General features: G+C 45.2%; 1 protein-coding gene across 1 annotated transcript in view; it reads right to left on the bottom strand.

Annotated features, from left to right (window-relative positions):
- usp32 (ubiquitin specific peptidase 32) overlaps positions 1 to 13,870 on the bottom strand; it is a 69,707-nt gene that overhangs the window by 10,569 nt on the left and 45,268 nt on the right. Inside the window, exons 13-27 of the mRNA XM_015385013.1 lie at positions 13,204 to 13,390; positions 11,823 to 12,001; positions 9,890 to 10,030; positions 8,058 to 8,175; positions 6,783 to 6,937; positions 5,738 to 5,819; positions 5,581 to 5,655; positions 4,572 to 4,710; positions 4,395 to 4,500; positions 4,082 to 4,255; positions 1,708 to 1,882; positions 1,485 to 1,636; positions 1,297 to 1,408; positions 1,023 to 1,204; positions 754 to 938 (exon numbers count right to left, since the gene is read on the bottom strand). Coding sequence (XP_015240499.1) covers positions 754 to 938; positions 1,023 to 1,204; positions 1,297 to 1,408; positions 1,485 to 1,636; positions 1,708 to 1,882; positions 4,082 to 4,255; positions 4,395 to 4,500; positions 4,572 to 4,710; positions 5,581 to 5,655; positions 5,738 to 5,819; positions 6,783 to 6,937; positions 8,058 to 8,175; positions 9,890 to 10,030; positions 11,823 to 12,001; positions 13,204 to 13,390 — 2,162 coding nt within the window. The remainder of the gene's footprint in view (positions 1 to 753; positions 939 to 1,022; positions 1,205 to 1,296; positions 1,409 to 1,484; positions 1,637 to 1,707; positions 1,883 to 4,081; positions 4,256 to 4,394; positions 4,501 to 4,571; positions 4,711 to 5,580; positions 5,656 to 5,737; positions 5,820 to 6,782; positions 6,938 to 8,057; positions 8,176 to 9,889; positions 10,031 to 11,822; positions 12,002 to 13,203; positions 13,391 to 13,870) is intronic.

The following is a 13,870-nucleotide window of genomic DNA, read 5'->3' as shown; positions in this document are numbered from 1 at the left end:
GCTGAACGTGTTTCTACCTTCCAGCTACTGTATAATGGCGTATTGGCAGCGTTTTGGTATAAAGGGGGTTCACAGGAGGAAACCGTCAGTTCTCCTCCAGACTTCATCCCCATCATAGGGTGAGCCAGAAGGTGAGTGATGGATCCTCCCTGCGTTCACGCCCACCACCAACACACTTCCTAGCAGACATGACGCTCAATCTGCTGACACCAAAAACCTGCTTTCTTTGTTTTTATTCATCTTTGTTTTTTCTTTGCCGGGCGTTTAACAGCAGCTACGTTAATACCGCAATCAAATAAATCTTTTTCTGCAAACCGGGTACCTCCTGCCCCCCCCAGGACTCTGTGCATCATTTCAAGGGCATTACGCTGCCGTGCGTTATGCAGCAGTTAGGCTGTCGTTGGACTGAAGTTCTGGACTCATTATGAATCCTCTATGTTTACGCCCAGAATAGAGGGCATCCATAGAAAGTTCAGCGTCTGCCAGCGTTTAGGAGATTCTGGGACGTCAGGCAGACGCTGGAGAAATCAGACAGGTGTGACGGAGGCCTAAAGTCTCATTAAATTCTTTCCCTGTTTTAAGATAATCTCCATAATCCATAAAAATGTTCAGCACGCAGCTTTAGATTATTTCTCCATTAGATTAACAGCTGCGATCAGGAGACACTTCAGTTTCTAATCAACGTTGACCGAAGGTCTCTGTCGGACGCCGCGTGCCTCGGCAGCCTAAAAAGGGCGTAGTCCGGGTGATTACCAGTCCTGGGCGTGGTTGCTGGCCTCCTGCGGGGGCAGCGGGCTGGCCAGGCGGGACACCTGGATCCACACTGCGTCATACAGGTCCTTCTTACTGGTGTGGACCGTGCAGGGAACGATGAGAGGCATTCCAAACAGACTGGGCCGGTTCTTCTGAGACGACAGGAAGTAGAGCTCCGTACGCATCTGCAGAGACACAAACACGCGTGTGGCACGTTTACACGTCTGCACACCTCTTCTAAAACCGGCCTGCTTCCGGAGAATTCTCACCATCTTCCTGTGCATGGCGATGATGTACCCGATGAAGGGGCTCTCCTGCACAGGTGTGATGTGTCCGTTGCCAACGCCGTTGACCAGCGGCGTCTCTGGGCTGCTGGCCACCGCCGTGCCAGGCCCCCCGTTAGGGATTAGGTGCCCATTAGCAGCAGAGTCGTTGACTGTTGGCGTGACGTCTGATCAGAGGAGAGAAGGAAACGTACGATGATGATGATGATGATGCAGACGCCCAGTGAAGACAGAGCGCAGCGTTGGCGGGGGGGCTAACCTGTGAGCGTCGGGGAGCTCAGAGATGTTGGCGAACCTGGAACCGGCACCTCAAACGCACACAGGAAGCCGTTGACAGAGAGACGGACCTTCTGGTTGTCCTGAGGGAAGTTCTGAACACAGACGGTCCATGTCAGACTGCGGAGCTACAGCCGGAGGCGGCGAGCGGCTGCCACCGTGTGAGCGTACCTTGATGTTGGAAGCGTGGACCTCAGCCAGGAGGATCTGCTCGGGCTTCAGGACGCACAGCTCGCTCAGCAGCTTCTTCAGCCCCGTGTACTTCTCATCCATGTTCAGCCTCAGACCGTAGCGCACCGGCGTGGAGCCGTCCAGTTTAATGACTGCAGACACAACAACACGCGTTACACCGCTCCTCTGACCCGACGGGAGCTCCGCCCTGCAGCGTACACACCTGTGATCTCCAGATGCATGGAGCTGTCCATGGGCAGAGGCAGAGACAGGAAGTTGAAGGGGTCGAAGCGGGCGCTAATGTGGCCGCAGGTTTTACACTTCACCTGCGACTTGAGCTGACCGTGGAACAGATCCACCACAATGGAGCGGTTCCTGCGCAGGTGGTTCTCCCAGGCCTGCAGGACGCACAAGAGACAGAAGGTGAACTTAAAGGCTGCCATCTTTAAAAATCTTCCATCTTAGTTCAAATCTGTTCCTCTATTTTCATCTCCTTTGAAATTCATTGATTTAAATCTGGTCTCTTTACCTGCTGCATGTCTGCCCTCACATTCACTTCTGAAACCACTGCCCTCTACTGCCCCCTGGTGGCTCACATGATCATGTTCATTTCCCCTCCAAACACCAGGGAGCAGCAGCGCCGTTATCAGGGGTCTGCAACCTCTCATAGTTTTACTTGTTTCTAAAAAACACTGAAGCTGTTAATGCTGGTATTTATTATAGTAGATTATTTAGCCCTTTATATACATTTTAGCCAAAATCAAGAGCCGCTGGAGAGCGTCCAAAGATTCACATGTGGCTCTGGAGCTGCAGGTTGCAGACCCATGGTGTAGATGTATGATTAATAATCAAATAAAAAAAGTAGGGGAATTATATATTTATTTAATAACCGTAGAGCAATGTTACTTCCTGGGAGGATTTATTAGTTTCCTTCAAAAACAAATTTAATGCCGTTATTAATGATCTATTAACAAATGTTCAGTTTAAATATAAATCTCCCAATTACTATTTTGTTTTTAATAATTTCCTTACTTAAAGATGTATTTATTTGATTTAAACACATTTATTTCAGGATTTGAACTTTATGATGCAGCAATTGTAATCATTAGCTGGAAAATTAATGGAACCAATGAGGAGGATTGATCCAGTGTAAGGGAGCTAACTAGCATTAGCTAACACACCAAATACGGCTAAAAACAGCCTGAAACAAAGAAAACGGTTAAAGTCCTTGAAAGACCTAAAACAGCAAAAACATCCATTATAAAAAAACTAATACATAAATTAATACAATGTATCAGAGATTAAAAAAAATAATCTTTTAGAAAATAAAGCAAAAAAAAATTATTTAATGAGAATATTTTTTTATATATTTATTCTAACTTTATCAGTAACTGTATTCATTTAATTATTTTTAATAAAACACCTCTGAGTGAGACACTCAGTAAGGAAATATTGGGAATAGACCCAACAACCCCAGTAGTTTATATCAGAGGCAGAAACCAAGTCTGGACACATTAGCGCGTTTCATCGGATATGATGACGTCTTCTGCTCTCCCACCATTAAAACATTGGTTTGATCAATTGGTCTTTTTCTTCTTCTGCTTCTCTGAGGTCAGTGGGTGGATTTACCATTAGGAAAAAACTAGGTGCCTAGGGCCCCAAGTTCCTGGGGGGCCCATAAAACTGTGTTTTCCTGTATGGTTAATATAACTATTCCTTATTTCTGCACATTAATTATGTTTTTGATAAAAATCCTTTGGCTAAAATGCCATCAGAACGCTGATAATATTAAGTGTGTCTCAGCCCCCCCTTCAGCGTCCACCATATTGGATCAGTCCATTTGCTGCACATGTTCAGAAAGGTCCAAACAGACAGCAGCAAACCATTTGAAAACAAACCATGCAAAGAGCAGTGTTGCCAACTTAGCGCTTTAGTCGCTATATTTAGCCACTTTTCAGACCCCTCTAGCACTTTGATTTCTAAAAAGCTCCTAGCGCCAAATCTAGAGACTTTTTTCTGCTACTGGAGACTTTGGAGACAACATCTAAAAGCAGCGAACTCTGCTCTCCAGAGCGAGTAGATTGGTAACCCCGCCTCCTGCTCTCCTCTATCTTGTCTGCTGTCATGATTCATGCAGCTATTATTTCCTCCAAATGAAAAATGGAGAACAGAGAAGCAGATCATGGCTTGTCTACAGTGAAAAGAAGGACTGGGTTATTTACTTTGGCCTTTTTGGAAACACAGGAAGGAGAAATCAGCTAAGTGAGCTTAGTGCTTGGAAAAAATCTTTCATTCCTTTAGAGACAGCATGAAAAGTCAGCTGAGTACAAAACATAGAGAGGAAAACAAGAAGAAAAGGGACAAGAAGAGAGGGACACAACCTAGAACAGATAATGGATGTCTATTCTATTAACATTTATCTATCTGGAGAATGGGGCTGTTTCACGTGTTTTCCCCTGCCTGTTGTTGCCTAGGGCCCCAGATTTCCTAAATCCGCCCCTGTCTGAGATGATAATCCTCCCCTAAAGTCTAAAGTCACAGATAAACTGTGGGTTTAGTTCAGTTAGGAGGTTAAAATCATCTGCTGTGTGTCAGACCTCAGAAGCCACCTCCCAGTCGGGCCGTCCATCGCTGTCCTTCAGCTCCACATAAGGCTTCTCATGGACCCGGTTCAGATCTTCATGGAGGCCGTCGAGGAGGAACGCCAGCAGTTCCTGGGAGTCCTGCTGCTGGAAGCCGTTGAAACGCGGGGCGTACTTCGCTATCGTCCACTGAGGAGAAAGCAGGTAATTAATGTGGTTAATTATCACTTTGCTTTAATTGAAGGAAACAGAAAACGGTGCAGCCAGCAGCCAACGCCAGCAGGAGGGCCGGCGTGCTGAGGCCAGGCAGATTAGAAGGGAACTTCACCCTGAGTTTGAGCGGCGCTACGCTCTTCTGCGTCCCGCTCCACAGCTCCATCACCAGGTCTCCGTAACACTTGGCCATGTGGCCCCTCATCCCGATGGGGTTGGTCCTGAGAGGGAAACGGGAGACAGTGAGCAGGATGGAAACGCTGGACCAAGCTGAGGGCCGCCATAAGATCACCTGTTGAGCTCGTAGAGGTGTCGTCCTGAGAGGAAGTAGTCGGACAGCGGCTTGGTGTTGCTCACGCACTGAATGCTGGAGTTCATGAAGCACGTGTTGCCAAGGTTACTGAGGCCGGTCGCACCTTTCTCAGTGGGAACTAGGAAACAAAGTTTAACTTTAATCTAATAATCATCTAATGATATAAGAGTCAAACATGTTTGGATCCCCAATAATGCAGCAACCAAAGAGTTTACCTTCATCCAGGGAAATTAATCAACTTTCATTAGTAACGTTTTCAGATCAAAACCTTAGAAGCTACAAATATGATTCACTTCAAAATTAACCTAAAACCTTCTTGGTTATCATTGCAAAACCGATTTAAAAACGTATAAAAAAATCTTTAAAACGTCCTTCATTTGAAGAACTGAATCCCTGAGATAATTAGATATTACGCACTTCAAACAATATAATTTTTTATTGTTTAAACATAAATCAAACATCTATAAAATTGTTTTATTTTTTAATCATGAATCATCTGATTCCATTTAGCAGATGGCCTCTCCCGCTCACATCAACATCAAATACACTTAGCTGAACATAAATGAACTAATATTTAATTTTTGTTGCATCCTTCATTCAGAAGTGGAGAAGAAGCCCCTCCCCCTCCCGCCCGTTTCCCAGACAACCAGCTCACACTGTGCATCTGCTCTACAGATGCTGACAGAGTGCCGGCTGTGGGTCTCTGCTGGTGGACGCTCTCACTGGAAGAGGCGCTCCACTGGTTCCAACTGGCCCTCTGACGCCATCATGGAGGTCAGTAAAGATTCTGGAGAACCTGAAGTTCAGCTCATACCGCCTGAAGCTGTGACCTCAGAATGTGACTGAAGCAGAAGCAGTCTGAGGTTTGGACAATAGGAACCAGCTGCAGCTGATCCAGCATCCACCCCAGCAGACCCAGCAGACCCAGCAGACCCAGCAGGCTCAGCAGACCCAGCAGGCTCAGTCAGAGCTCCTGACATTAACTGACCTTTGTGTCGGTCCATTTTGCTGCTGTTGGCGATGAAGGACATCTCCTCCGGCCAGCTCATGTCTTTGTTTCTCACTGTGGAGGGGGGAGCAGAGAGAAGACATGGTTACTGACCACCGGCAGCAGATGGACGGATGATCTGGAGAAGCTCTCATACCCTCAATAACCAGCTGCTGCTCATCATGGATCTTCAGACTCTCCAGTGTGTGGTCTTCATCATCCAGCAGGGTGAGGTAGTTCTGAAGGACAAACATTAAATAACTGACTGACCAACGCCATTCTGCCTGAAGTTCCAGAATCTCCTAAACTCTGGCAGACGCTGAACTTTCTATGGATTCTTTCTATTCTGAGCGTAAACAGAGGATTCAGAACGAGTCCAGAACTTCTGTCCAACGACGGCCTAACTTCTGCATAACGCACGGCAGCATGATGCCCAGGAAATGATGCACAGCGTCCTGAGGGGGGCAGGAGGCGCTCGGAGGTGCCTGGTCTGCAGACAAATATTTATTTGATCGTGGTACTAACCTACAGTGGGGGAAATAAGTATTTGACCCCTTGCTGATTTTGCAGGTTTTCCCACTTCCAAAGAATGCAATGATCTATAATTTTAATCATATGTACATTCTAACAGTGAGACAGAATCCCAAAGAAAATTCTAGAAATTCACATCATATGGATGTTGTCATATGGATAAGTCTGGAGGAGAACTGACGGTTTCCTCCCCCTTTATACCAAAACGCTGCCAATACCCCATTATACAGTAGAGAATTTCTGGATAAGTTACGCAGAAGTTACTCGACTGATGAGGAACTGACACTGAACGGATGTCGACCATCAGATAACTGACCTGGAACTGATGGCCAATGGATGGCAGACGCTGGCATAGGGCGGGACATTTGGAGCATGCTCAAAATCTCTCGAGGTAAGTTGGCGTGTTTCAGCGTATCCATAACTTATCCAATGTATGCCTGCGTTTTTCTATGTCAGGCAGATGCTGGTCTAAATGATCAGGGTGTGACGGGGGTTTTGGCAGTGAACTAATCGGAGTCATTTTAAATGTTTCCGTCTCTAATTAACCTGATTTTCTTTATTTAGTTGCTAAACCAATTGATCTGAGATCCGTTATAATCATAACTGACCCACAGATCCACGATGGTTTCCTTATAAGGAAAGCTACCATCCGCCCCCTGGTGGTCGCTCACCTCACTGTTGTAGAGCCACAGCCTCATGTCCTCCTCCTTGATGCGGAGCCGCTGAGACAGGTACAGGTGGATGTCCTTGATGGTGCCCATGCGGCTGAAGCAGCCGGTGTAAGCCAGCATCCTCTTGAGGGGAGCGTTTGGAGACGGAACGTTTCCTGGAAGGAAAAACATGGATCTGATCAGGAAGAAACCTCACAGGACGGCAGCAAAGGAGAAGCAGAACAAGCTCACAACAGCCATCAGCTGATTGAGGATTAGTTGTAAGAAAGCAGCAAGAAAGGGACCGATTGGTCAATCAGTGCAGGCATGATTGGTCAGATAATCAGTGAATCAACCTGGCGAATTCTGGACTCTGAAATCAAACAATCAATTAGTCCTGTTATGTGGTTCTTCAGCGCTAGTTTCATTCCCTCCTTCACAGCTTTGCTCTTCCAGCCTGAGCATCATCAGGCCAGGGCTGGATGCTGCTCCCCAGGGGGCCGGGAGCTGATGACAGCATGAGGGAAAGTGGAGGCAGAAACCCGATCTGTTGACATGATTAATAGGAGCGGTGAGGTCACCCTGAGCTTCCCCAAGCAGATTAGGGTGGAGGGATGAGAAATGAAACCGGAGGTGAAGGGAAAGAGGAAGGAGGCTGAGATGGACCGAACCGCTGCAGCCTGCTTCATGTTCCCTGCTCAGTTCAGTCCTTATCAAACAGCTGACCTTTGACCTGATGGGGACAGTCTGGACTTGGTAGCCTTCCTGCCCCACGGTCCAACCCTTTCTACATAGACTGCGCTCTGCTACAGTCATTAAGGCCATGATGCCGACCAAGAATAAAGCCAAACGCTGGAACCTTTCAGTGATAACAGGAAGGGCAGCTTTAAAAACCAGCATCCTTTTCCTTAAAGTCATGGCTTTTCTCAGCCATGTAGTAAACTAAAGGAGGGGGAATGGCCTCTGCAGACATTCTGCTAATAAACTGAAGTCGGGTCCAATCAGACTTTTAAACAATATTCACTAAACCTTTTCTCGTTTTCTTTCACAGGCAAACAACACAAAGCTGTGAAGGCAGGAAAAACTACAGCTTCCATAATGATTAGCTTCTCCAGGGCTACTGGTCCCCCCCCCGCCCACTCCAGAGTGGATCAGTCCACACAAGGGAGATTAACGGAGGGAGAGGCGGGATTGTTCAAGAAGCAGTGATCGACGGCTAGCTGGGTTCTTGCTGCAGGCTTACGTTACCTCTGGGTGGGGGCAAATACGGTGGGAACATTCGCAGGCTGGTCATACCCATATTGACCCAGATGTTGGACTGGGGGGAGCGCGTGGCCGGCTGCTGGCGGAGGAAGAGGAGGTAGCGGGGGAAGAGCTCCAGCTCTGCTTGACCTGTCTTGCTTTCCAGGATGACCTGCAGAAGAGGAAAGTTATGGCAGCGGAGAAACCCAAGCCCAGAAAGCCCCCCCGACCTGACTGAGCCTCACTTCCTAAAACTGGCAGCTGGTTTCATAGCACAGCCGCCGTTCATTCTGTTTAATCTTTCAACTGAAAACAAGAACATCTCGTCTATTTGGAAATCAGTATCCGTCCTTCCTTTATTAAAAGGAGGCGATCCATCAGTTCTTAACAATTATAGGCAAATTTCTCATTTATATGTTTTATCTAAAATTCTGGATCTCTTGTTTGTGATCAATTGAAAGAGTTCCTCCGTTTAAATTAAATTCTTTCTAAATATCAATCAGGTTTCAGAAAGAAACACAGCAGCACTATTACTGCTACTGGGAAGGTGATAAATGATATAATTATAACACTTGATAAAAACAGGACTGTGCTTCACTCTTTATTGATCTTTTAAAAGCTTCTGACATCATAGACCTGCTATTTTAAAACGCAGCTACTTCTCATTAGCCTGTCAGAGCAGACGGTTGATTGGTTTTCAAATTATCTAGAAAACTGGTCCCAGTGTATCAAATGGGAGGGGCTTTGTTCTGAATCTGTTACTGTTCACAGGGGGGGTACCACAAGGCTCTGTTTTTGGCCCCCTCTTATTTATCTTGTACATCAACAATGTTGAACAAAATGTCTCTGATGCTAATATGCGTTTTTATGCCGATGATAGAGTTATTTATTGCTTTGGGTCGTCTCTTCAACAGGCTATTTATTCCCTACAGAAAGCATTTGTTGCTGCACAGTATTCATTTATTAATCTTAAATTGTTTCTTAATCCTGAGAAAACAAAGTTAATGTTGTTTTCTAGTAATAGCAAGTAGTGTCCACTCTGGAGGGGAATGTCATTGAGGTGGAACATCAATATAAATACCTTGGCATTGTAATTGATGACTCCCTCACCTTCAAACCTTTTATTGATAAACTTGTTAAGAAATTAAAAGTTAAACTGAGCTTCTTCTTTTATAATAAGACATGTTTTTCTTTTGGAGTAAAAGGCGTCTCGTCTCTGCCACCTTTTTTATCAGAATGCTTCTTCTTCATGTCTTCAAATGTTGGACTTTAATTCATCAAATGTTTCCCATAATTCATTAAGGTTCATCACAGACTGTAGAGTCATGACATCACTGGTACCTGTCCTCTCAGGTGGAATGGCCCTCCCTCTCTACCAGAAGGCAGTGTCATTGCTACACGTTTATTTCCGAGGCCCTTCTTGGCTTACTGCCCTGTAACCTTTGTACCTTCCTTCCCCAGTAAAGCACGGCTTCTTCTGCCCTGAGATCCACCATCAGCTGTTGCTCTCTGTTCCTTTTGCCCGACCTTCTATAAAGTCATGAATCTTTAGACACCTGCAGCCCAACATGCAGAGGTCCCAATCCACGGGGCCCCTGGATAGGACGGGGCCCCTGGAGCGGCACCTCTAGAACAATTTCAATCCATTCTGTTCACATGTGAAGAGAAAATTGTGAAGGCCATAGATCCAGACTGTCCGTGTGGTTTTAGTCCCAGAATTCGCTACATCTAGTTTGATGTGATTTGGTTGGGTTTCTGTTAGAGGGGAGGAGCTAACAGGACTAATAAAGCTGTCTGGATGTCAACCTGAAGAGGTCAGCTGATGGTTCTGCTTCGCTGCTCTGTTGGGCTGCGATCTGAGCGGCCGCTGCGCTGCGTTCACTCACCGGTCGAGGCAGGCTCAGGTTGGCACCGTACCAGTGGTAGAGAGCCCGCCACACCGGCTCTGGCACCATCTCAAAGTCTCTGCCAGGAACCAGCTGCAGAGAGCGCCTCAGCCTACCGCCCTCCATGGTTAACGTTGGGGCCTGCGGGGGACAGAGCACAGCAACCACGTAAGCATGGAAGAAAAAAAGCAGAGAAAAGAGGCTGCTGTCGCTTTGGATTACACATGATAGCCTGAGACGGTCTGCTAGAGCTGCAGGCGAGCTGGAAGCCTTCTATTATTACCATAAACACCAGAGATCAATGGCTGCTTCCAGACCAGAAAACACACAGATGGGGATTCAGTCAGCATCTCTGCTAGAAAACCCAAATCAAGCTGCAAAGTGGAACAGCTTTTTAGATCCATATCGCTGCAGACTAATGATTCCTAAATGACTGGAAGGTAAACCAGGGAGGAGGAAGCACAGCTCCTCTTCTCAGAGCCCAAACATGGAAGAAGCAAAGCTGATTAACCCTGTAATGCCAAATGTATCATATTTGATACATACGGTTTCTGAAATGTTTTGCGTCTGACACCTTTTGCATAATTTAATGGTAAAAACTTTGCTCAAAATCAGATTGTACACAATCAGATATACCTGATAACAGAGGGCAGAAGACTACACAAACAAATAATCTTGACTTATCGCATAGTAATAAATTATTAATATCAAAAACGTATTTCTATTTTTTCTTTTTACATATTTTGTTAAAAGGCCAAATAAGGACTTCAAACCAAAAAAAGTAATTTTCTGTTTTGTTTTATTCTTGGATCGGGCTTTAAAGGGTTAAAGCAAAGACGTGTTGGAGAACTGTGGAAAAACTGTGGAAAATCTGAGAAAGTGAAAATGAAATGTGCTAAAAGGGAAATCTGAAAAGTGTGGCGTGCTTTGCTTTGACCCCTTCAGAGCTGCAGCCCCTCAGCCTCTGAAGAAACACTCCTGATGCAGACGTTAGACAGTCAGAGACCTTTCAGCAAAGCAGATGTGTTACAGGTGTTCTACCAAACATCAGATCCATGCGGTCCTCTGGTTTGGATCTAACTTTAAAGGGACGGGAGGGAAATGAGCAAAGATCTTTAAAATGATGTTTCATGTTTGCTCCACTTTGCAGCGATGATCTACTTTCTGTTGGTTTATTAGATTCTTTATGAGAGCCACTGAAATCCAGAGAAGCAAAGTATAAATACTTCCTTACTTAAGTAGAAATGTTGTATATTCTTTACTGCAGTAATTATTCTATAGACAACTTTTTCCTTCTACTCCTTTCATTTTAAATAATAGTCTCCTTAGATTTGTTTCATTTAAGCTGATTTTCATTCTGGCCTGTTGGTATTTAAGAAATAAATAAAAATAATTAGTTTCATCCAGCAAATTTCTTTGTGGTTGGACTCGGTGCTGCCCCAACCTGTTGCTCACCACAAACCAAAATAAATAGTTTTTCCAGATGATGCAAAGTTAAATGTGACGCTGTTACCATTAGTTATAAAACTAAGAAAATGAAGTCTAAGGAAGTTATCATCCAGAATGACAGAAAAATGTTCCTTTAATAGAGTAGAGCAGTAAAGCTTCTGGCTTTAACAGTTTTTCCTTCATTACTTTTATACTTTAAGTAGTTTTAAACACTTTTACTGGAGTAAAAAGCTGAAGTTGATCCTCTAACTTCTCCAAAAGTGTTTTTAAACAGCAGGATTTATTCTGCAGGAATAAAGATGAATATTTGGACATCTCTGTTTACTGATTTACAACTTTTCAAACATTTCATCAAACGCTGGAAGTGAAGGAGAATCGGCTCTGTGACCCAAATGAACCTAAAGCCATCAATCATCAGTCCGGTTCTGCTCAAACAGCTGATCCAGTTCTTCCACTGAGTGTAGAGTGGGAGAGGAGTGCTTGCCTTTATGGGCTCGGTGGTGACCAAGGACTGGTTGTCGATGGCTCCGGGTCTCTGTGCCGTCAGCTGGGAGGGCAGGTGGCCGTTGGCTGCAGAGAAGCACTGATTGTTGTTTTCCGATAGGTTGTGTTGACGGGCGAAGCAGCTCTCTGCTGCTGAGGGAGCGAGCTGAGGACTCAGTGCTGCTGGGGGTGAAGGGAGGAGAGGAGATCAACAACCACAGCAAACACCCTGAAACACGCTCTGAATCAGCAGAACTGTGAAAGCAGCACTGAAGCATAACGCTCATCTGGAAACAGCAGCTAAATAATTCATGTTTCAATGGGAGAAAAACGAGCTGCTCTTAACAGGAAGGAGACATAATTAGCGTTTTAAAGAAAAGCTGGTGTTCCGGGGGACCTCACTACCTCTGTTCTCTCTCTGTCAACCTAACTGGATCTTAGCAGCGGCCTAGTCAAAGTCTGGTTCTACATGGTGGTAGTGGTAGCCTGGAAGCTTCACTGGGGACTTTTAATGGAAGCATGAATTCTTCTCTCAGCAGAGAAGAAGAACGTCTGACCGTCAGTTTATGATTCAATCAATCCTCTTCTGAATGAGCCAATGAAACTAGACCAAGGTTTAAAGTGGCCTAGTCAAAGGCTGGGCTCATTGTGAATGGTGTGCCTTTAACCAGGCATCAATTCTGAGAAACTAAGAAGTTCAGCTGAACTAGAACAGAGAACTGGGTCAGTTATCTGATAGCTCAATGATTCCACCATGAACTGATAGTAACTAAGCTCATATACCGGTAATAATAATAATAATAATAATAATAATAATTTCATTGATCTCGTATTTACCTGTGCATTTAACCCTTTATAGGCCACTGGGTGAAATACATGATAATCTAAATATTTCCATCCAATAGTGTTATTGGAATCCAGGACAAGACCTTATTATCTTTGGAACATTAATAAAATATGGATACTTTGATGGCAAAAATTAATGCCAATGTAATAACAATAAACGGCAACTTGCCCGAATATATTAAGAAAAATAACAAAAGTGCTTCTAAAAGAAATTCATGAAAAACACAGAGAGAAAAACATTTCTTTTTTTGGGGTCCAACATAACCTTAGAGGCATTAATGCTGATACTGGCACTGACATGTTTAGTTTATAAACCTAAATATAATATAAAGAGTGGCAGTCTGTGGGAGTGGGACTCAAACTCAGAACCTCTGGATTCCAAGCTCTATGCCCCCCTGGGCCACCCCTCCCCTAATCCAAAGCTCTAACCAGTGTGGGTCAGAGCTTTGGCTCCAGCTGGAACTGGTTTGAATGACGGCGTGCAGAACAGAAGCGTTTGTCTCCTGATGGTAAAGTTCATCAGGAGCTTCACTGACCGTTCTCTGTTGCTTCTGAGGCACTGGAAACAGCATCCGGGGACTTCTCCTCTGAGGGGCTGGAGGGGCCAAAGGATCCCAGCCCCCCAGGTCTGTCAGGATGCGCCGGCTCCACGGTGGCTGTGGCCATCGGGGCTCTGAGGAAGCTCAGGATGGACGGCTGCTCCACAACGATGCCGTTATGCTCCTGGACAGGAAGACAACAGCGGGGACTGTCCTGTCAGTGTCCAAAGTGGTGAGTGGTTAATGGCGGCTTCCAGACGTCCACAGCTAATGTTCAAGCATGCAACCATAAACCTGCTCAGACAAAACCACTGAAACATGTCAGGAACTCCAACAGCTAAATGAGCTGGAAACACATTTCTGAGGAAAAAGCAGGAGCTGCAGCCCTTTATGGGGTAAATAATGTTCCTTTACAGAGAAACTGAAATCCTTCCTGGTTTGGGTTGACATGCAGCAGATGATCCTGGGGTCTACATGTTTCATTGATTATATAATTTTAGGGTAGGATTTTTAACTGGATGCTAAGAAGCTGGATGATGCAGGCCAGCATTACTGGCCTTATTGCGGGTGGCTGGATGCTATCAGAACATTAGCATCAGCGGGTCAAATGATTTCAACTAAAGCCGGGCGTACACTTTACGATTATCTGCCATTTTCTGGCCCA

This window comes from Cyprinodon variegatus, unplaced genomic scaffold (assembly GCF_000732505.1).
Source record: "Cyprinodon variegatus isolate N-32 unplaced genomic scaffold, C_variegatus-1.0 Scaffold329, whole genome shotgun sequence".
In the NCBI taxonomy this organism is placed as follows: domain Eukaryota; kingdom Metazoa; phylum Chordata; class Actinopteri; order Cyprinodontiformes; family Cyprinodontidae; genus Cyprinodon; species Cyprinodon variegatus.
This window is presented reverse-complemented; position numbering and strand designations above follow the sequence as displayed.